Source organism: Xiphophorus hellerii, chromosome 5, assembly GCF_003331165.1.
Source record: "Xiphophorus hellerii strain 12219 chromosome 5, Xiphophorus_hellerii-4.1, whole genome shotgun sequence".
Taxonomy (NCBI): domain Eukaryota; kingdom Metazoa; phylum Chordata; class Actinopteri; order Cyprinodontiformes; family Poeciliidae; genus Xiphophorus; species Xiphophorus hellerii.
The window spans coordinates 12,961,136-12,983,801 of record NC_045676.1 but is presented as its reverse complement, the minus strand read 5'-3'; the positions used below and the strand labels follow the sequence as shown (position 1 = coordinate 12,983,801).

At 37.6% G+C, this 22,666-nt stretch overlaps 1 protein-coding gene across 18 annotated transcripts in view; it reads right to left on the bottom strand.

Annotated features, from left to right (window-relative positions):
• The window catches only part of ank2a (ankyrin 2a, neuronal), a 74,378-nt gene that overhangs the window by 30,533 nt on the left and 21,179 nt on the right, over positions 1-22,666 (bottom strand). For 6 of the 18 annotated variants that reach the window (XM_032564249.1, XM_032564245.1, XM_032564236.1 and 3 more), the window contains 38 exons: positions 22,179-22,277; positions 20,591-20,689; positions 20,378-20,476; positions 20,066-20,251; positions 19,529-19,552; positions 19,025-19,033; positions 18,552-18,650; positions 17,521-17,619; positions 17,265-17,363; positions 16,975-17,172; positions 16,776-16,874; positions 16,566-16,664; positions 16,379-16,477; positions 15,497-15,694; positions 15,296-15,394; positions 15,026-15,124; positions 14,742-14,939; positions 14,538-14,636; positions 13,955-14,053; positions 13,711-13,809; positions 13,481-13,579; positions 13,314-13,386; positions 13,109-13,159; positions 12,236-12,362; positions 12,071-12,149; positions 11,880-11,983; positions 9,806-9,841; positions 7,934-8,158; positions 6,110-6,208; positions 5,491-5,645; positions 5,187-5,398; positions 2,263-2,470; positions 1,889-1,985; positions 1,543-1,771; positions 1,229-1,354; positions 1,016-1,138; positions 862-894; positions 752-773 (listed from right to left, as the gene is read on the bottom strand). In XM_032564249.1, coding sequence (XP_032420140.1) covers positions 752-773; positions 862-894; positions 1,016-1,138; positions 1,229-1,354; positions 1,543-1,771; positions 1,889-1,985; positions 2,263-2,470; positions 5,187-5,398; positions 5,491-5,645; positions 6,110-6,208; positions 7,934-8,158; positions 9,806-9,841; positions 11,880-11,983; positions 12,071-12,149; positions 12,236-12,362; positions 13,109-13,159; positions 13,314-13,386; positions 13,481-13,579; positions 13,711-13,809; positions 13,955-14,053; positions 14,538-14,636; positions 14,742-14,939; positions 15,026-15,124; positions 15,296-15,394; positions 15,497-15,694; positions 16,379-16,477; positions 16,566-16,664; positions 16,776-16,874; positions 16,975-17,172; positions 17,265-17,363; positions 17,521-17,619; positions 18,552-18,650; positions 19,025-19,033; positions 19,529-19,552; positions 20,066-20,251; positions 20,378-20,476; positions 20,591-20,689; positions 22,179-22,277 — 4,297 coding nt within the window. The remainder of the gene's footprint in view (positions 1-751; positions 774-861; positions 895-1,015; positions 1,139-1,228; positions 1,355-1,542; positions 1,772-1,888; positions 1,986-2,262; positions 2,471-5,186; positions 5,399-5,490; positions 5,646-6,109; positions 6,209-7,933; positions 8,159-9,805; positions 9,842-11,879; positions 11,984-12,070; positions 12,150-12,235; positions 12,363-13,108; positions 13,160-13,313; positions 13,387-13,480; positions 13,580-13,710; positions 13,810-13,954; positions 14,054-14,537; positions 14,637-14,741; positions 14,940-15,025; positions 15,125-15,295; positions 15,395-15,496; positions 15,695-16,378; positions 16,478-16,565; positions 16,665-16,775; positions 16,875-16,974; positions 17,173-17,264; positions 17,364-17,520; positions 17,620-18,551; positions 18,651-19,024; positions 19,034-19,528; positions 19,553-20,065; positions 20,252-20,377; positions 20,477-20,590; positions 20,690-22,178; positions 22,278-22,666) is intronic. The other 12 variants (XM_032564246.1, XM_032564240.1, XM_032564238.1 and 9 more) reach the window with 12 other exon arrangements.

The following is a 22,666-nucleotide window of genomic DNA, read 5'->3' as shown; positions in this document are numbered from 1 at the left end:
CAGTTACTAAAGGCCATTCAAGTATCTTCCAGGATGTCTTGTGACAGGTTAATGAAGTGTGCAGTAAAATCATTTAAAGTAAGTGTAACATTAATTTTTCTTATATTACTATATTGGTTTAATCTTATTTTATGAGTTGATTTGAAAGCTTTTTTATTTTGGGGTTGAATTTCTGGGTAGGGCAAATACATATTTTTGACATGCTGCTAATAAAACAGATAAATGGATGCAAACAAACAAAAAGAGGCCAAAATGAATACTTTTTATATATTGTTAGCACAAAATAAGTGTGCTCTTAAATTGACTAAGCTCTTAAATTGAATGAATCAAAATCATTTTAAGCCAAAGTGAAAAAGTATTGTTTTGACCTTAATGATTGGCTGTTAGAAAAATCTAATCAGTGAAAAATGAAAAATGCTAAGAGATGGAGAGGGTTAGTAAAGTCTGCAGTGAGGGAACACAGCCATAGCATAGCTGCCATCAAAAAACATGTTACTACACACTGTGTTAGTGGAGCCAAACAAGAAGCACGGTTCTCACACTATTCTATCATATTTAGCTACCAACAGTTAATGAAATGTTAATTAATGGACTGATCTTATATTTAGTATTTAATAGATTTCTTTACAAGAAATAACTGAACAAAATTTGGTCTCAATTAAAGGCATGTATCTAATCTTTCTGTTTTTGTCTAAAAATTTAATGTATACATTTTCAAATTTGGAATAAATATCACTGAATAAAAACTTACATTTCTTCTCACTCTTCTCACTCTGAAAAGAAAGAATTTAACAGTCACTGTTATAGCTCTGTGATTTAATATTTTTTAATTTAAAACAGTACATAAAACACTTAATTTACCTCATCTTCCCCATCTTGATCTGAGTCAGACTCCTAAGGAGAATAAAAAAACATTTAAGTCTCTATACTACCAGAAAGATTGCATTGTTTCTAGTTATGCATTCCTAGAATATAAACCAATAATAATTGTTTCACTTTAGATATTTACACTCACTTTTGAGTATGTTGGAAGAGTGATGTTAAGGTTGCAGATGGCATTGTGATGAAGACTTCGGTATGTGCGTGGTTCTTTAGTGAAAGACAATCGTCCGCAGGGCTCCTGGGCAGTATCACGAGTCTGATCAATGAAGACATCATTGAATTTAAGACTCATTCATAGCGATCCAAACAGGCATTTCAGAAATGTTTGCTGTTTGTATGATCATACTTTAATAAAGAGTGCCAGTCTGTTCTCTTTAAAAGCAAAGAAACTGAATACATGGTGCTGTCCACTCTTGGTAAGGGGTACAAGGTTTCCGAAGCAGTCTGCATATATGGGTTTTCCTTCCAGCACCTGTTTGTAGATAATATGATAATATGTGAAAAGTATATAACACCATCTTTGCTCTATTCAATTGCATGAACACCTTTTAGTACAACATTAGGAAAAAAATCTTTGTTGTATTTAGTTGACCATAAAAATTGGCTTCTATAATTTCTTTTCTCAAACATTTTCGTCATTTATGTATTCATTAACCACACCTCAACATCTCGGCTGCGAGCTACTTCGGTGAAGTTCTCTTGCTGTTCCAAGGTTTTGTCCATCTTGTCATCTGTCATGCAGAAGCACCGCAACCGTGCCTCAATGGGATCCAGCGTTTTGGCAAAGATGACAAACTTAGCCATGTAGGGAACACAGATGATTTCTCTGTACAGCTGTGTCCCAAAATTAACAGACTCCTGGGTCTGTCTGCAGTCTATAAGCCAGAACCTGCAAATTTGTCAGTAACCAGCATTTAGTAACCAGAAGACTAAATAAGGAAGCATACTGAGCTTACAAAACAACTTCAGTCCACACCAACAACCTTCAAAAGAGACACCAATTTACCTTGCTGAAACATTGGTGGTGAAGGAAACACACTGGTTAACAAAGGTGAGTGGTGTGGAGCCAGTGATGTCTTCCCACTGGGCAGGTGTGGTTCCACCTAAAACATAGAACAAGTTACATGAGGTGTTACATCATATTTGATGCTATTAATAATAGAATGGTTATATAAAAAGAATTTGCTTTAATGGATAAAAGCAAAGACAACAGTTCATACATAAATATAAAACAATCTAGGTTGTGATTTTAGGTTAAAACACCTAAAATCATAGCTTAGATTGTGGTTCAATATATAAAACAGATGTTTTTTAACAGGTTTTAAGTTGTTATAATTTCAAGAACTTTATTATAATAGCTCAGATTATTTGCCATGTTACCTGTTATACTGCAGAGCAAACGTAAAGTGGGGGTCTCCCCACTGAACATGGCATTTGGTCCATCGGTGTTGGAGCTCTCGGGGATTGGAATCGTCATGGTGATTGGTTTGTGAAATTTTCTCCGTCTGGGTTCTAATGTAACAATTGGGCTAAAAGTGGCTTTGTTGCCAAGACTCTTTTTCACCAGCTCCACATCAATAGGCTGAGCCTAAAAATAGAGACGGAAAATGTGTTAATAGTGTTCTGTAAACAAGAAGTGGTTTACTACTGCTCCACAGTGTAAACTGTAGAAACCGATGGTAATACAGCATATGGAGGCAGTATGCCAATGTGTGCATACAAGCAGGTAAATATTATGATCACCATAGGCAAGCATCATCATAAAGAAATTTAGCAATTTATAGGATCTGAAAAGTTAATTTGTCTCAATCTTTAACTACATCAAATGTAGTTAAAGATTTTTGCCTGGTATTTAGGTATTTTTGGTTGTATATTCTGAATTTCATAGTGCTATAAACTAAGCTAAAAAATACTGACCTATACTTCCTAGTGCAGGGGTCACCAACACGGTGCCCGCGGGCCCCTGGTCGCCCGAGGGGACCTTGTCAGTCGCCCGCAGAGCAAGTTCTAAAAATAGCCATTGTCATTAGGGAGCACTGCCAACAAAATTATTTAATTTAATGTTTTTACATTGAATTAATAACATTTGTTTATATTAGAATTTTTTTAAAAGCAAATTACAAAAAAGATTTAAAATTAATTGCTTTATGCATAAATTTCTATGGTTAAAGTTCAGTACTGCGCAGACGCCTGCAGGATTTTATCGGAGGGCAGCAGCGCCTGCAGCTGGACGGCTGCACCCACTCTGCCTACCTTAAGATTTTCCTTGAAGTAAAAAATGAAAATAATAATTTCTGTAAGTTTTATTATCGACTCTCTTTACAATTCACAAAATTGTGGAGAAAAAAAAAAAAGATCTTATGTGTCAAAACATCTTGTACGTAGCGAACGTCTGAGTCTGTGGGGGGAGGGGAAGGGCACGCCAAAGCTTAAATCTGATTGGTCAGTTTGCTTTTGTTTATTTTGCGGCTTGGCGCTTTTTCTGTAAGATAAAAATGAATGACAGGAGTTTGAACCTCCCGTAGTTCTAAGAGCGGTCGTTTGGATCCCGGCGGAGCTTTTTACAGTGTCTGTTCTGGCGGGTCGTCGGTTTCTGAGCTTCTTTGATGTTTCCCGACCTGGAGAGCTGATGGTCACCTGTCGGCTGACATCTGCTGCTCTTCCTGAGCGTCGCGCTAAGACTGCGAGTTAAACAATTTAATCTAGTCGAAACGTTCCCCAAAAGAGTAGAAATTAAGCAAACATTGTTGCTTCACCTTCTCCTCCTTTGGACGTCTGACACCACCTGAACCTGGGAATCAACATCCTCCTCTTTCCGTGGATCACACGGGTCGGCTTCGCTTCCATGTCTTTATTATTTAGCATCGTTTGTGTAAAACGAAAAAAAGGGTGTGCTGCTTTAGCACTGCAATGGCCGAAGGTAGTCCACCTGGACAACACTCCTATTCCGGCTAGAGATGGCCAAATGGCCTAAGTACCCTTAAGTACCCTTAAGTACCCTTAAGTACCCTGGTAATGGCCTCAACGCATCTCACAGTTGCACAATTGTTCCTTAGACTTCGACTTCAACACAATTAATTTGGTTAGTTTATTTCTAAACTGTCATTTTATACCCTCTTAGCTTTATTTCAACACTTCATGTATGCTTCAAAACTAGACTGAAGAGCATTACCTACAGGAGATCTGATCTCCTGTTGGTATCATAGATACCCACCCCCAACATGGACTATTCAGACTCCTACCTTCTGGCCTGACGGTCAACGACCACATTTACAATTGAAGAATAGAAGCATAGAAAAATGGATGAATGGAGGCTAATTTGAGCCATCAGTCGTCAGTTTGGACAGGGTCTTTTGGCCCTGTTTCAGCCATTCTGGGGAGAAATCGAAAACCTGGCCATTGCAGTGTTAGTGGTTTAGGTTTGTGCGGCTTTTGTGCGACGCCACATGATGAGAGAGGTGGTTGTGCTCTTGCAGGTCAGGTGCAGTGATACTTTTGTACATACCTTCCAATCTGTCGGACAGTTTTTTTTCCGACATCTGCTGGTGTCAGCCAGCTGGTGACCCGTCAGCTTTTAAGTTTGTGAAACCACAAAAAAAAGCTAATAAACCGGCGACTCGCCAGAACTGCACACTGTAAAAAGTTCAGGTGGGATCTTAGAACTATGGGAGATTCAAACTCCACTCATCATTTTTAGCTCACAGAAAAAGCAAACTGACCAATCAGATTTAAGTTTTCGCGTGCCCTTTGACCCCCACAGACTCACACTGATGTGCGCTACATACAAGATGTTGTGGCACAAAATAACTTTTTCTTCTCTCCACAATTTTGTTAGTAGTAAAGAGGGTTGGATAATAACAAAATACAATAACGTTTCTTTTTTTTATTTAAAGTTAAATCTGTTCAGCTGCACCAATCCAGACTCTTCAGTCACTTGTGGGCAATTTAGAATCACACAGAAAAGCTCCAAAAGGGAATCAAACTGAAAACTCTGAACTAAGAATTTCTGATCACATAATAGCAATTAACCATAGCTGCATGGTAAATTATTACTGCTAACTATTGTCAGTAGTCCCTAACATTAATATGATCAGGCAGCATGCAATCATATACCATATACTCTTATTATAATGGCTGAGCCAAGAAAATTTATGTCCATATCAAACAAGTAGCCCTTCGTGTTACTCTGTACCCGTGAAGTAGCTCCCAGTCTCAAAAAGGTTGGTGACCCCTGTCCTAGTGGATAACACAAAGTAGCCATAAATCATATAGTGACCAGACAATTGCTCCTTAAATAAATGCACCTGTAGCCCGACTCTGATCTTCTTAGTGAGGGCACCTTCAGGGAAGACAGCCTGAACCTGGGGCACAAGGGTACTACTGAGCACGCCACCCTCTGGACCAATCAGATGGCTGTCCTGCTTTATTCTCGATACCACCGCGAAATACTGAGGGAAGTCTCTGGTGATGATTCGGCAAATTCTCTTCTTTTCAAGCTCCTCGGGGGAATCAAGCTCTATGAAAGGTGGAGACAAATGGTGCTCCTTCGTATTTACTTTCTTTACCCATTCAATAAAGGATATATGGATTAATGTCTTTGTTTCTTACTTTCATCCATGCCATTAAGGATCTGGTTCAGCTCTTCCTCAGTGAAGTCACAGTGGTGTTCTTTCCAGTTGTCTCCGGTTTCACTCCGCAAGATCACAAGTTCTCTCTCAGTGCCCCGAAGAGCGGCAAAATGGGGAATCTCCACAATCACAGGCCTGGTGTGGAATCAAGAGGTGAAACAAAAGAGAAAAAATCTAATTAGAAAATATAGGTGTCTGACAGGGCTTTTTGGATGTAGGTACAATTAATGTTAAATAAGCCATCTTATGAACAAACACATAAAATAAAAAAGAATTCACGATGTAGGTTTGAGGAATTTTGATTTCATGCTAAAACGATCATAAGAAATAATTAAAAAGAAAGATTACGGACAGCATCAACTCCATATGAGATAAGCAAATGCAACTAAGAAAGACATGGAAATAACTGAGCAACCCAGGATCCTCTCACAACAAGAAACTGTTTTGAGTAAAAAAAAAAGAATGAAAATCAAGAAACAGAACTTAAACACTTTGTAAATAAAAAAGGATGATCTTAAAGTAATCATAGCGGGAAAGAATGAGTGCTTATGTGACCAGGATTCCAAGGTGGTAGGATGTCCCCCGTCCCATGATCCTACCCGAGGAACTTTGTTCCTGGAGGACCCAGCTGCAGGATGCGACTGACCAGGCTCTCGCCCTCATTCAGAGGGGGAGGAGCAGTGGGAAGATGGAGCTTACTGATTCCACACGCAGCACAGAGGAAGGAGTGAAGAAGAAAAGTTTGAACACACCACACCACTGAGCATACTCATGCAACCAAATACACAAATTCTAACAAACACACACATAGATACATGTAGTGGATTAATTTGCAATGATCTGCATAAGTTATGAGTCTAATTCAGGTTCACGATCTTTAAAAATCAGTTCTGAAAGATGAATTAAAGAACCTATCCAAGGGAAAAATTCCATCAAATAAGTGAAAGGTTTCTTGATGTTTACCACAGTAGTGATTCATATACCCAGCAAAATAATTATAAATAATCCGTATTTACTTTTACTCCCAATTACAATAAAGCTGGGGTCTCCAACTTCAGCCTTCAAGAGCTACTGTCCTATAACTTTCAGGTGTATTCCTCTTTCAACACACCTGACTCAAATGACTGAATTACCTCTTCAGCATGTCACCAAGTTTGGAAAAGGTTTTTTAGTGAAACATTCATTTGAGTCAGAAATTCACCTAAAAATTGCAGAGCAATTGTTCTCAAGGATTGAAGTTGAAAACCCAGGCGTTGAAGTCTATTATGTGATGATTAATCAGAATGAAAAAATCCCACAAACATATTAAAACAACAAAAAAGGAACATCACAACAATAAGTTTGAAATTTTGATTAATACGAAATAAGCATTCAAGATATAATATTTTTAAGTTTATTTGATAGGGACATACACATAACGACAGACAAACTGAACATAACATGTTTACGTCATAGTGCAATAGCAAGAGCTAATTAGCAGCACTTGTCTCTAGATGGGCTTTTAAACAGCACATCTTAAACTAGTAAAAATTGAAGTAATAATCATTTAAAATAGCACAACATAATGTTGACAACATATACACAAACAGTATATCTTAGCTTCCTAAGTATTCCACTTTTGTCAAAGGTTCACTAGGTGTCTGGTGTTGAAGAAACGGTTTCTCAGGATAATTTTGAGTTATAATTTGAATCTGCTGTTACTGGCTATGGAATCTCCGTACGTTCCTCGTTATGAATCTGGAATCATTTGAAGTGCTTTAACAAAATGACTGATTGCTCCATGGCATTTAATGGATTTAGAGGAAAACACATAAACCTTTGTAGAAATGTTATGCAGTAATATACAGAAGTGACAAAGCAAACACAAAAACATTTTACACAACCCAGATCTAGTATATCAGACTTGGGCTAGGCAAAAGCATCTATCTGGTTCTGTTTCTTTGTCTTCTTCAGAACAAGAGCTTACTTCAGAAGCTCTCCTGAAGTAAGAGCTTCCAGAGCAGCTCTTACTTCAGCTGCTCTGGAAGTAAGAGCTGCTGAATGGGATGCCTGGAGTGACTTCCCATTCAAAGAATTCAACTGAATTAAATTACAAACCTAGTTTTCACCTTTTTTGAGCATAACGTTATTGCCAAAACAACAAAAAAACAAAAAACAATTAACATTTTAAAGTCATGACAGGAGGTTAATTAGTAAAATATTAGCTATATCCTTCCAACCAACCAAAGAACGAAAAACAGCGCAGTTTCTCCTACTCCACAAAAATAAAGCAAAAAAAAAAAAAGAGAAGCATTGCTCTCCACCTTGTTCATCTAAGAGGTCTGTCAACTATACTTTATTAGGTATTCAACAAAAGGAGCAAAAGTTTTGTGAAGGTCAAATCTGAGTGTTTGTGGTCATTACATACTTCGACATTCACCTACCCCAGGAACTGAGCTCCAGTCGGTCCGACCTCGATGATGCGACCAGCAAGCCCCTCTCCCTCCACCATGGGGGGCATGGAAGCCAGGCGATGTCTCTTAACCAGTCTGCATGTTACGCGGGTGGGTGCCGAACACTTCCTTGGTGGCACAATGATCCGTAGGCCATTATGACGACAACCACGCATAGCTCCGCCTCTGGCATCTACCATGAAGCTAACCAGGAAGCTACAGATAGAGGGCCCAGGAAAGAGCAAACTGAGTTTATATATAAGATTTCCATCAGTTGTTTACTCTGTTGGTAAATCTCCATGCAAACAAATTGAATGGAGGAGAAATAGAGACATTTACAGCAAATGGGAAAACAAAGATTTTCAGCTCAAATTCACATATCTACATATACTGAATAAAACTCACATGACTTTATTTGTACTACCATCTTAGATTATATGAGACTAGATGTTTCCTGTTTTAGGTAAAAATCAGAAGTTTCAAATATTTTCTTTTGTATTCTCTTTCAAACTGTATAGCCTTTGTGAGACGTTTTTGAAATCCTTAAACAAGGTTCTTTCAGTAGTTTGGGGGAATTTTTTATGCCGACAAAACTGCCCTGCCATGTTTGTAGGCTGCCTTGCTTACACAAACCTTTTCAGCTCTGAATTTACTGATTTATCAGGTCTCTGTAATGGCCCTTCTGTAACATTGGTTTTGTTGTCATTTACATCCAATTTCCGCTGAATGGAACAGAATGGACAGGTGCATCACACAGCAGTCCATTGATTAGGGGACGGAAAAGCATCCTTGCTTGTGACAAACATGAGACATGCTAGTGTGTTACGTTTTTCATTGCACCAAGTCACAACGTCATGTGTTTGAGTGAGAGTCCAACTGGTGGTGGAAATGCTCTCCTGAATACACCTGAACATAAAATAGTGGACCTGACCACACCGACCCATACCATGCAGCTCAAAGGAAACAAGACATAATTAAATGGTTATGTATGATTAAGGTTTTTGTCCATTTTTTGTCCTTTGTCTTCCAAATGTATGTATGGTAATTAGGGCCAAAAACTTTCATATTAGATTCATGAGAGCACAGGACTCCAAGAATTAAGATATGTCCCTGGAATGTATGTGAAAACTGTTTGATGTTGCTTTTGGAGAAATAGCTTTTACTTCAAGTGGCTCTTCAGCCTGTCAGTAGAAGAGTTGTTTCACTTTGCATAAAACATAAAATTGTTTTACCAGTTAAACCCAATACCCTTCTTAAATAGTTTCATGATGTCACATGAGGAAGAACAGGTGTCTTAAAATACATCTACAGGTGGTCTTTGGATTAAGTAATATTTTGTGAGTTAGCCTATCAGAAATTGTCTGGGCTATTCCAAATTTGAAGGTGTAGCAGTTTAAGTGTATAAAACACTTCTGCCCTTGAAGAAAACGATACAAAAATCAGTGAAGAAAGACAGGTCATGCTTGTTTTTTTATGCAGTCTATGTAAAATGTTAAAGTTGTATATTTGTAACTTCAAAAACTGGGAAATTCTTGCACGACATTTTTAAATTCTGAATGTTTTTATACTTGAAAATGACTGATTACTACTCGTGTATGAGAACTTTGTAAATAAACATAAGATAGAAATTATTTTTATAGGTACTACAAATATAAATAGTATTTTTCAACCATATATCCACAGATTTATAGATTAAAAAAACTCAAAGAATAAACCCCCCCCCCCACAGTTATAGTATTTTTTTTTAAACCTAAATCCAGGTCATATAAACCCATGCATAGATAAACCATGCAAAAATAGGATGGGAGTGAGAGTGTAATTTAAACTGGACTGAAGATACAAGCACAAAATCAAGAGTATCACCTGCTGTTGTCATGGTCTAGGCATGGAGAGGAACGGCTAGAAGCAGAACACAGCAGTGACACACAGACACCCAAACAGAATCACAAGAGGACAATGGAAAGAAGTAACAAGAGAAAAAGAGAATAAAGAATGAGTAAAAGTGAATACAAACCCAACCAGACACAAGAATACACACAAGCATACTAGCACACATCAAAAAGTGCAATATTTCTTGCCAGTCATCTCAGAAAGAGAAACTCATATATAAAATCATCACACATAGAATAAAATAGTCTAAGCATTCGTTTCTTGTAATTTTGATGATTATGACTTACAGATAATGAAAACCCAAAATTTACTGTCAGAGAAAATTAGAATAACATGAAAAAAAATTATGGAAACACATGAAGTCACACCCTAATCAGCAAATTAGCTTAATACACCTGCAAAGATTTCCTGAGCCTCCAAACAGTTTCTCACTCTGGTAGACTGTGTCAAAAATAATTGACATACTCCACTGATTGTGACATATCCAGAAGACAGTCAGTGGAAAGGTCCAGAGCCTAGTTTTCGAAATAAATTCTGCATTTCAATTGAAAATTAAAGTCGTAGGGTCTGGAGAAACAGTGGAGCGGCACACAGTCCATGTTGTTTAAAGTCCAGTGTGAATTCTCCACAGTGATAGTTTGGGGTGTCATTTCATCTGCTGGTGTTGGTACACTGTGTTTTCTGAAGTCCACAGTCAATGCAGTCGTATACCAGGAAATGCTGGGCAGCCATGGTGTTCCTGTTCTTAATTGACCTTCAAATTCCTCTGACCTATATGAACCTTTAAGAGGAAGATGAGACATCAGACCCAACGAGGCAGATGATCTGCAGAAAGTTATTAAAGCAATCTGAGCTGCCATCACACCTACAGTGTCAAAATCCGATCGCCTCTGTGCTACTTTGCAAGAGAAGACCCAACCAAGAATTGCCTGAAATTTGCACACTTTGCATACGCCTAACATTTGTGCTTAAAACATCTGTTTTTGATTGGTCTAATGTGATATTTTAATTTTGCAAGACACTAAATTTTGGGTTTTCTTTACATGTAAGCCATAAATTGCAATTAGTACAATTGCAAAATACAAAAGCTTGAAATATTTTACTATGTGTAATGAATCTTTATAAAATGATTCTTTCACTTTCTGAAGTGACTGATAGGAAATATTGCAATATTAAAATTTTTTGAGATGTACTAGTACATGAAGAAAAAAAGAGAGCACACCAAAAATCTAAACTGCTTGGTTATTTCATAATCCAGATGCTGGGGACATGTTGTTAGGACAGAAGTTGGGGCGTTTTCACCAAAGATTGGGTCCAAATTTGAGACCCAGTTTAATATTCATCGGTCAACAGCAGAAATGCTTTTAAAACTGCATGCACATTAATTGTGAAGCTGTGATTCCCTACAGTAACATCAGAGCACTGGGTTACCTGACGAGTTGGTAGGAAACATAGCTTTGTAATGTTCATAGTTTGAGTCTCTGCTTTGATATGACAGGCCTTTGCACATGTTGCTGTACATACAAAAATAAAGCAAACATTTGCAACTGGATACAACATCAGAACCCTAACGTTATATTAGATCTAAATGTTTCCTCTCTAGATGTATAATTGCTAAATGAATGTTTTAATAGAAAGTACTGTTCTCTCTGTTACTTAAAGGTTGTAATGTTGTTAGATATTGAGTGGGTTAAATGTAGAGACATGTATTGCTTTTGGAACATTTAAATAAAAAATTAGAACCATTTCATTAGGTCATTTTTTAAAATAAATGTTCTTATGGTGCTGGTATTTGAAGCTTGTTCTTTGGTGTTAAGAAATACCTTTGTGTATTTAAGTGTATTGATCTCATGTTAGAATGATGCAAAGTAAGCTAACACATTAATTTTAGTGTATGGCTTGGCCGAGAAAATCCTGTAATCACTTTGACAAAATGAACAGGAATATATTTGATGTAGTTTTGTAAAACTACATCAAAACAATATAAAGTTTCATAAATTCAGTAAGTCATGGGAATCTCTAGGTGTGAAGTAGTGTGTTCCTATACCCTGAGTGCAGCAGACTGGAAGACAACATGACATTATCGAGATGTTCAGCACCCCAGCTCAGTCGGAAAGTTTCCTTGTCGTTCTCTCTAGACAATGTTGATACCTAAAACACAAACATCAGCTGGTCAACTGGATTTTTAAAAAGGCAGTCTAATAGAGGCTTGCAGGATGTTGCGACATGTTCCCCCACCTGGTGGCTCGTCAGTATGTCTTCGAAGAGAACGTCCTCCCTCTGATGAAAGCTTTGGTGAATAGGAGTGTGCTGGGATCTGTTGGAAAGCCAAAATTTTTGACTATAGTTGGAACATGGCATTCCATGCATTGGTTCTCATTCCGCATTTACAGTTTTTATCACCTGTCGAAGTTGTGGCTCATATAGCTGAAGCTGTCCAGATAATGTTCTGGCAGAGAGTCGTCCTGCAGTTTCCATATGTCCTCTGCTCTCAGGTACTCCCCACCATCCCCCGTCATTGTGTCCTCACCTGGAGACAGAGGTAGAATCATACTGTTAAGCATATAATGGAAAAAATGATAATGTGAATTACTAGTTATCTTATTACTAACCAGTGTCTGAAATATTTATGTACTCTAATGCACAACCTTTCAGGATCTAAAGCAACAAAAATATGATTGGGACTATTACTTTTATCCACATTTAACACTGTTGTTTTTATTGACTGTTTAATCAATGAATGTTTAAACTGGTAATGATGGGAAATTTGATGTTGCTGTAGCGCAAAAAGACCTAGTGGATGCTACAAAGGATAAATTATTTGCTGTTAAAATAAAGCTTTTCTCACAAAGCTCAAACCAGTTTCATCAGCATGCCCCCACAGTTTTAAGTCCTTATTCTTCAAATGCCAAACATTTCTTCTAAGTTATGAGCATTCCATAAAGTTTAGTGGTCATCCCAAATTTGATTTCAAATCACACAAACCTCATGAAAAGATATAATTGGTATAAATTAGTTCATGCTCCAATTTACAAGAAAACAATCCATAATCTGTTGTTGTCAAGTTCATAGTTAAATCTAATTCAATAGTAAATTCATATGCAGTTAGTACTGTGGCATTATGGTCATAAACACAGAAGAAAAGTGAATATATAAAGAACTTAAAAAAACAAACACATCCAGGTATTACAGGGCCTAGCAATCTAAAAATCCATTTTGTTTATCTTCAAAAAATTGATGTAACACTGCACACCATGCTGACAGAGCATATAGTACCTTCCAGTGTCACTGTCATCTCAGAAAATGCTTCATCTTCCACCTTCAAAACTATGGGACATATATTTTTAAATGCATGTCTTGATAAATACATAATTCCTCTCTGTCTGGCAAAATTAACACAGATTGTATCTTCTCTGTAGCCTTGGTTAATTAAATTCATTTTTAGGTTTCAATCGTTACATGGACTTTTGATGCAACTCACCTTCCTCATCTGATACATCTAGAATCTCTGTCATGGTCTCTGGAACGTTGAGTTTATGTTTCTCTGTCACCGTCTGCCATGGCACACACAGAGAAGGCATGGTACATCAAACAAAGGTTAGATTACTAAAGACTTGCTTCAGATGTGTAATGATAGCACAAACTCACAGTTGTGGTGGTGATGATCTCTTCTGTAACAACTTTCAGCGTGTCAACCACAGAGATGTAACCCAGGCGTTTGGCAATGGACAGAGCAGTGTTCCCATTCTGCCAGAGCAAGGGGCAAGAATATTAAAAAACAGAATCATGATTAATATTATCAGTAAGCAGCAGTATGTGGGATTATCAATGTAATACCAAATATGAGAGTCAATGAAAGGCATAAATTTCAGTCTTACTACTGTGGTTGTGTTGGGTTTGGCCCCATGTTGCAGCAAAACATTAATTATGTGTGTGTTCCCTTGCTGTGCTGCCTGGTGAAGTGGTGTGTAACCATTCTGTAAACCAGAACAAAAACACAAAGGACAATTACATTCAAAGGCTTTACTGTCACAACAAAGCAAATATGAATATAAAGTCAGTGTATTTTGTTTTAAGCTAAGTTTTTATTCTTCATACATATAAACCCCAAACAATTTCTACCTTGGTTTTGGCATTGACGCTGGCACCTTGCTGTAGCAGGAAGTTAACCATTTTGACATTTCCATAATGACATGCTACTATCAGAGGAGTGTATCCAAGCTGCAAAGGGAAGGAGAACGAGAACAGGATGAAATAATTTCCAGACATGGCTGATTATTCTGCTTGGGTGCTAAACCAAGTAAAAAGAAGAAACTCTTAAAAATGTTGATACCTATATCTCAAAATTCTGGGAAGCTATTCTGTGGACCAACAGAGACCACAGTGGAACATTTTGGAAGTTGTGTGTCTTGTTACACATGGATGCAATTGAGATATTGTGGTTTGACCTTATAAAGACCACTAAACCTTAAAAGTCTTCTACTTTATCTGTGACAGTTGTTAGGTTTAAGGTTCAATTACTTTTTCCATTTAGGAAATTAAGAATAACTAAGAACATCAGCTACATTTAAATCAAGGTAGTGGAAATACACACAAAGAACATGTAGACAACACATAAGCTTATGTGTAATTCTACATCATCACATCCCCTACTGTAGTTTGTCTGCTACTGTGTTTTTTAGTGCATCAAAGAGTGTGTTCGTACTTTAGTTTGCTGGTCCAGGTTCGCATCATGTTTGGCCAGAACCTCCGCTGCATTCACTCTGTCCTCCTGGGCTGTGAGATGCAAAGGAGTGAGTCCACTCTGCAACATATAAAGCACAAGATTCTCACAGTGAGAAACAGCAATCAAAATGGATGCGTCAAACAGTAAATAAAACAAACAGGATCAGCTTATTATGTATGGGACCTTGGTTGCTGTATTGACGTGAGCTCCTTTGCGAAGCAGCAGGCTGACCATCTCAGCATGTCCTTCCTGGGCTGCCAGGTGCAGGGGACTGACTCCCTGCTTGGTCAAAACGTTGGTCTCTGCTCCGTACTGCAGCAATGCTAAAGCAATGTTGGTCTGGTTCTTTTTAGCTGCAATGTGAAGTGGAGTGTAGCCGTTCTAGACAAGATGGAAGATTGACAATTCATGATGAAATAAACTGCTGCAGAACATTTACATTTGAAAACCATGTGACTTTTACTAACCTTTGCAGTGGCATGCGGTGATGCCCCTTTATCCAGCAGCAGCAGAGCCACCTCCTGGTTGTCATAATGAGCTGCTACATGTAATGGAGTCAGGCCGTTCTGTGAAAAAAGGCATTCTAGTAAATTATATTTAAAACAGAATAACTTACCTTTGCAGTTTTATTATCTAAATTTAGATTAATCATAATGAGTAATATTCTGCAAAATAATCCACTGTATTTTAGAAATGCAAACTAATTACTGAACTGCAGCTGTAAATTTAATGCTCACCTTCCCAGCATCATCTGGAAGTGCTTTCCGTTGAAGGAGAAGGTTAGTTACATCAAGGCTTCCATATTTGGCTGCTACATGTAAGGGAGTGAATCCTTTCTGTGGAAAATGAATTGGAGAAAATCCTTATTTCCATATTGTTCTTTCGTCATGCTGAGTACCGTCTCAGTATGCAGACATCATCCTCCACCTTCCACCCACCTTGGTGGCCAGCGAGTGCGAGGCTCCTGCCTCCAGCAGCACAGCCGCTGTCTCTACCTGACCCTCTCTGGCTGAAATGTGAAGAGGGGTGTAGCCGTTGGTGGTGGCAGCGTCCGGGTGGGCCATGTGCTGCAGGAGCAGTTGGACAATATCGGTTTCACCCAAACGAGAGGCAATGTGTAGGGGTGTTTGGTCCTCCTGTTGGTAGATGGAGAAAGAGAGAGAATGTGTTTTAGCAAAGTCAGAATATTAGAAGCAAAACATTCTTTCACATTTAAAGGTCGTAATGATACTGTATTTTGTTGGGATTATATGTGATAAACCAGTACAAAATAAAACAAATAAAAAATGCTTGCTAATTAATTAATCAAACAACTAAGAGGCCATCTGCTTTTCTATTAATCTAGTCTGTTGGGAAAAGCAGCAAAAAAAAAGATGTATCAGAAAAACAGCCATAGAAAGTCCCATTAACAGTTTGCTAAAAGCGATGTAGGGACACTGCAACACATGGAGGGAGGTGCTCTGGTCAGATACATGTAAAATGCCATCTGTGACCACAAACTAAAGCTGCACATCACCACTACCATACCATGCATGGCAGCATCATATTATGGTGATGGTTTTCTTCAGTGGGAAAATGCAAATGCTCACTCAGTTTTTTTAGATTTCTATTAGTAACAAAATGAAAACAATGTTTTAGTTTTTATTCTCTCCACAATGAAGCTCTACATTATGTATGTTTGTCACATAACCAAACAAATAAAACAAAGTAGGGATTGTCTTTAAAATATCAAATATGGAGAACGTCAAGAAATGTAAGAGTTTGAAACACTATTATGGTTTTACAGCAAAGTAAAGTGATGAAATTGGGAAACGACTCACCCGGGCCATAGCATCCACCAGGGCTCCATTTCTCAACAAGCAGCGAACCACTTCCATCTGACCTGCTCGTGCTGCCATGTGGAGCGCTGTCTCACCACGCTGTCGTGCAAAATCACAACATTTAGTAACATTAAAACACTAAGATGAAGGAAAAACCGACCACTAACTTGTAAAAACCACAACTCACAATGTTGCGGACATCAGGAGAGGCTCCGTTCTGCAGCAGGAGCAGAACAATGTTGAGGTGACCCATGAAAGCTGCTACATGAATGGGTGTCAATCCAGACTGGGATGTGAAAGACAGAGAGGTAAAAGAGCAAAGACTGGCATCAAGTGAAAGTGCACAGAGTTGTGAACAAGCACTTTTTTTCCCCCAAAAAATCATGCAGAAACTTACCTCAGTAATGGCCTGGATGGAAGCACCATATTTAATAAGGAGCTCCATCACTTTCACTCGATTTTTCTTGCAAGCAATATGGAGAGGAGTAAATCCATTCTGGCAAAGGGAGAATTAATAGACAATTGTTTTGTTATTCCTCTGCAGTTATTGCTTACATAAAATCTAAGACAGCCTCCATATTGATTTGATTTCTCACCAGTGCTCTGGCGTTTGGATTGGCTTTCTTGTCTAAGAGGAGCTTGGTGACTCTGTAGTGGCCACAGTGAGCAGCAACATGCAGCGCCGTGAGGTAATCGAGTGTAACGTCGTCAACAGGCGCCTTGTGTTGCAGCAACAGTTTCACACACTCTATGTGGTCTCCCTGAGCCGACATGTGCAGCGGGGACAGTCCGTTCTGTATGGTGCAAGAATATATGCAAAAAGTAAATAAGAAGAAGACAAAGAAAATGCCTATACGGACACAGTAAAGGAACAGCAGTATTTTACCTTGGTTCTAGCTAAAATGGGTGCTTCTCTTTCCAGCAGAAGCTCCAGGGCCGTGTCATGTCCACTCCTGGCAGCACAGTGTAGAGGCGTCAGACCATCCTGTTGAACAATCACGTAAAACAAACATGAATAATGAATCAGCAAATGAAAATTTGAGAAGCATTTTGTGGAAACAATGATTTCTATAAGCTAGTATCAAAAATATAAGGTTTTATTCAATAAAATCTGTTGTCGAAAAAATTCATTAACGTCTTACCCTTGTTTTAGCATCTATTTGAGCCCCTCGATCCAACAGCAAAGCCACCATGTTGGTGTTTCCTCTCTTGGAGGCCACATGAAGAGGCGTAATCTCATTCTAACAAGAAAAAGGAGGAAACAGAAATAAGATTTTACCAAAAATAATAAGACTGTCAAAAATAGAACACATTCTTATATATGCATTCTACAAGAAGCCGGACATAGGTACCGATGTATGCCACAGTTTATGAAAATTAACCCATTGCTATCTTAATCTACTTTCAACTATATAACAAACTTAACTATTTGTTTTTGCTTCCAAGCAAAAGCTAAATTGAGTAAAACATTGTTGAGTCGAATATATCACATACAACACATATACAGTACAGACCAAAAGTTTGGACACAACTGTGTGTCCAAACTTTTGGTCTGTATTGTACATTTTAATAATAATTTAGGTGCGTTGCAAATTAGCATCATTACTGGGCATGCCAATCATTAACAAATTACTCGGTCTTGAGTATGATAATTTTATTGACTCTTTCATCACAATTGCCAGACGGGTCTTTAAAACTGCATTACAACACACATTTCTGTACAATTGCTCTGGTCCATCAACACAATATTTTAAATACATTGTTAAAATATAAAATCAAGCTTACATATTCACATTCTGATGTGGCAATTTGCATGAGATGAATGTACTGTAAATCAACATATAACTTTGCAGCTTGGACCACTGGTCATTTAGGGTATACTCATGACAAAAGTTCAAATAAGAATAAAAACAATCCATCTAAAATGGTGTGGCGCTTGGTGAAGCAATTTAGTGGGTCGTCCATATGGACTATTAGTTCTCATTGCAGCCATTGAAAGCTTGATTTCTGACCACAGAACCTTTGATGCATCTCCCCAACATCCTCCATTTCTCAACCCATTTCCTGTCTGAAATACACTTATTGGTTTCTAATAAAGTTAATGTTTTGCTCTAAACATGCTGTTCTAGAGCTTAACAGACAGGATGCTCAGGAAAAGAAACTGAGACTGTACCCGTGCTGTGAAGTCAACGGCAGCTCCTCTGTTCAGCAGCAGAGTGGCGACGTTCACATTACCGTAGTGAGCAGCGATGTGCAGGGGAGTGAAACCACTCTGTTCGCAACAGACAGGTAGAACGCAGAGAAGAACGGAATGAGTGCAGTTATCATAAGTAGGTAAAGAAAAGAATCCTGACAGCTGAAGCAGTGTAATGACAAATATGCATGCTGTCAAAATACAAACTGGCCTTAAAGAAGCGCAATAAAGGAGCATATGCCAAAATACCTCATGCAATGCTTTCTGCATGCTAAACCCTTGGACATAAAACATGCAAGCTAAAAATATTCAACAATTACAACTGTTATTTCTGAACTTTAAAAAAATCAACAAAAAGTAACTTTGCATTTCTGCAGGGACAGACAAATGAATCCTATTAAAAAGCTCCAACATATCTACATAACACACTAAGAGTATGTTTGGCTCCTTACCTTCCCATTCTGATAGACATGGTGCAATTTAATTAAGAAACACAGTTAACTTAAAGATAAACCAAGTATTTCAGAGAATAAAAGCAATAATAACATGCTGAAAGTACACATGCCATAAGTTTTTTCCTGATAAAAACAAGCATGAACAATGAAAAAATACCGCTACCGCTAAGTGTTCAATTAAAAATTTATAAAATAAAGAATGGCATTTAAAAAGTTTTCAACCTCTTTAACGGTAAAAAATAAAATGTGATGTGAGCTCCTGTAGAGTTTCATTAACAAACATTCTCTTGGATCAAGTAAGACACCAAGTGTTTCTCTATTAGCCATGCAGTGTGTGACCTTCATGCATCCATATTAACGGTACATAAATGTGACGTGCAGGAATTCTGAAAGTCACAAAAGTTCCATTAAATTTGGGGAAGTTTCAGGATAAGAGAGCTGAAAGAGATGGCCATAGGTGACAAAAACAAAATCAAATGAAGAGGTGGCGAGTCTGTATACCTCTGTGGTTCTATTGACCATCATCTGGTTAGGAGGCATCAAAAAAGAAAGGAGGAATAGGGTGTAGGAATGTTAGGGAACGGACTTCACACTGTAATATAAAACACAAGCTCAAGACACACAAAGACAAGGGGGCAAAGAGCAGGACAAGGGGTCTTAAGAATTAAACTGGCATATGTTTGTTTGTTCCCCTTAGAGAACAAACTTACAACTTCAAATAATCTTGGTCATACTTCCTTGTTTTTATTTTGTTTGGCCCAGGCTCTGTCTTTACTCACCATAGCCTTATGCACTAAAAATCTGTCAGCCATAGGCTTCGTGAAATTGGCTAAATGTTCTGAGTTACTTATTTATTTATTTTTTGCTCATGTTGCACACTCCTCCAGGTGGCTACATCCCACTCTTTGAAAAGTCCTGTTGTAAAGCACTGCTCACTACACCCTGCCTGCTTCTGTTAGTTCATTTTGTAAATATACTCATCTTACAATCATCAAAAACCATTCCATGACCAAAATCTACCTGTCTTCTGCGACATACCTTCGATTGCACATCAGCGTTGTGGTCATTCTGAAGCAGGAGGGCAGCAGACTTGGTGTCATCTTTGCGGGCCGCTATGTGCAGGGCAGGTAGGCGGACCTTACCCTTGGTGTCATGCTCCAAAAGCAGCGAGACCACCGAGTTGTGACCCTGTTGGAGGGCGATCGCAAGTGGGGTAAAGCCATCCTGCAAAAGCAATAAAAAGTGGAAAAAATATTGGTGAAACTAATTTATAAGAAAGCTGAATTAACTACAACTAAATATTTGATGTGAATAACTGAAAACGTAAATAAATTTCCAGCATATACACACTTCTGTTGCAATGCTTTGGTTTCCTTCATTTTCCAACAAGTACCGCACCACCTCCAAATGATTTTCCTGAGCCGCCATGTAGAGAGGAGTGAAGCCATTCTGCTCAGACAGAAACATCACATCAGTATATGCACACACCTAAGATACAAGTACACATTAGCATTGACATCACCCACTTGTTCATTAATAACATTTAACCTCTACCACTCTCACCTGTGACTGAGCATTGATATCTGCCCCTCTGTTCACCAGCAGCCTCACTACTTCTTTTTGCCCCGCCAATGAGGCAATATGGAGGGCGGTGTTTCCTTTCTGCAAAGCAGAAACAATAGGTGATCTCAATTTCTTTCAGCCATTAAATTATGAAAATTCTGCCGAAGAATTTGGGCAGCATAGCATATTATTTTGTTAATATAATGATTCAGGATTCTTAAAAATAGAAGTCTTATTTACCCAAACTTTAAAGTTCCTGTTTTGTGTGTTTTTTGTATTATTTCCACAATCAATTAACAGAAATTAAATACTTTTGAGGGAATACCTGAAAAGAATAAATATATAATACAATTTTCAACTTTCAAATTCAACTTTGGTATGAATGGAAATATTATCAGTACCTAATCTCTCACCGTAGACTTTATACCTAGAATAAATCGGGTATGAAACAACCAAAACATAAAAGGATCAGGAAATCACAAAAGTGGAATACAAAAGTAGTCAGTTAATCAGTATGGGAACACTTGAATTAAAAGACACAGATGTCATAAAAAAAAACTAAAAAAAACTTGTGATGTGCAAGAACTGATGCTCTTTTGTGAGGAGCAGTAATTATTATTATTTTGCTTTTACAATTTTAGCCATTACTCTTTCAGCCCAGTAAATAGAAGGCAATTCTCTGTTAACCAGAAACCATATATGGATATCTTTCCAAACTCACTGATTAATCATTTGAAATAATCATCATTTCAGAATAATCCTGATTATGTTGGTTAATAGAATTTCTATGAAAAAACAATTAGTATTGTTAATTTTAACTTGAACTATTATTTAATATGGCATGAACATTATCATATAACACTATAAAGATTAAATATTCAAATTTTATTGGTATTTTTTTCTTATTTCACAGATAACTATGCTGATTGTTATGTTTCTACTTAAATTAAAGCAAATAATATTATAAACAAACTAGCCCTGTATATTGCTTAACAAGGCAACAACCAGTCACAGTTGACGTAATTGAGTAGTAAATTGGGGGAACTAAACAACAGAGACTGAGAGAGTTAATACTTATAAAGGCTACAGCTCTACAAACATAAATATCAAAGACAGAGAAAAATGAATTATATATTAAAAAGTTAAAAGTCAGATTCTTTGGACATGGAAAACGTGATCCTTTAAATGTATCCTTTTCATGAATCAAACCTTATTTATTCATTCATTTACAAGGACATGTGAAGAACTCCACACAGATATACATGCCAGTTCACGCCCACAAGCAGCATAGTGACAGATTTCATGTTGTCTACTCAGTGGCTCATAGTGAACAGATTGCCAAGCAGCATATTACACAGCTACGGTTATCCCACTTACACTGTTTCACTGAATGTGAAATACGAACTACCATCCAAGTAAAAACTCACTTGATCTTTTTGAAGTTGGGGACTTGAAGTAAATGCAGAAAGGAAAGAATATTCTCTTCCTACATTCCATTTTTAAATTTCACATATGTGATTACTAATTAGCAGTCAACATGTGCTATATATCTGTAGAATCAACACTGAATAACACAACATAAGCGTACCTTGGTAGATGAGTCAACGGAGGCTCCTCTTTGCAGCAGTTCTTCTACTAAATCTTTGTGTCCTTCCTTAGCTGCCAGGTGTAATGCATTGAGACCATTCTGCAGTAAAAAAAACATTCATGTTGTTATAAATACAGAAACATTGTGTTACAGTAAAAACATGCTATATGCAATGTGATGTCTCCTTTGTAATAGCTGAGAGTAGGAAGGCTGAAAAACATGTTTTCAGTTTTGTTTTTGAAACTTTTTATATCATATTTCTCATATAGAAATCATGATTGGTAATCATTGTAAAATTTCTTAATGTGGCATCCACAGATATCTTGATCAGAATTTTGGGAATGATATTGGATTTTTATTTTTTGTTAAGGTTTGACTTACCAATACTGAAATTGAAGAATGCAGCTGCAGATATTACATTTTGGATGGGATTATTAGAGTTTTATTTTAGAAAGGATGCTGCTATTTGTTGACTCAACATTTCTGCA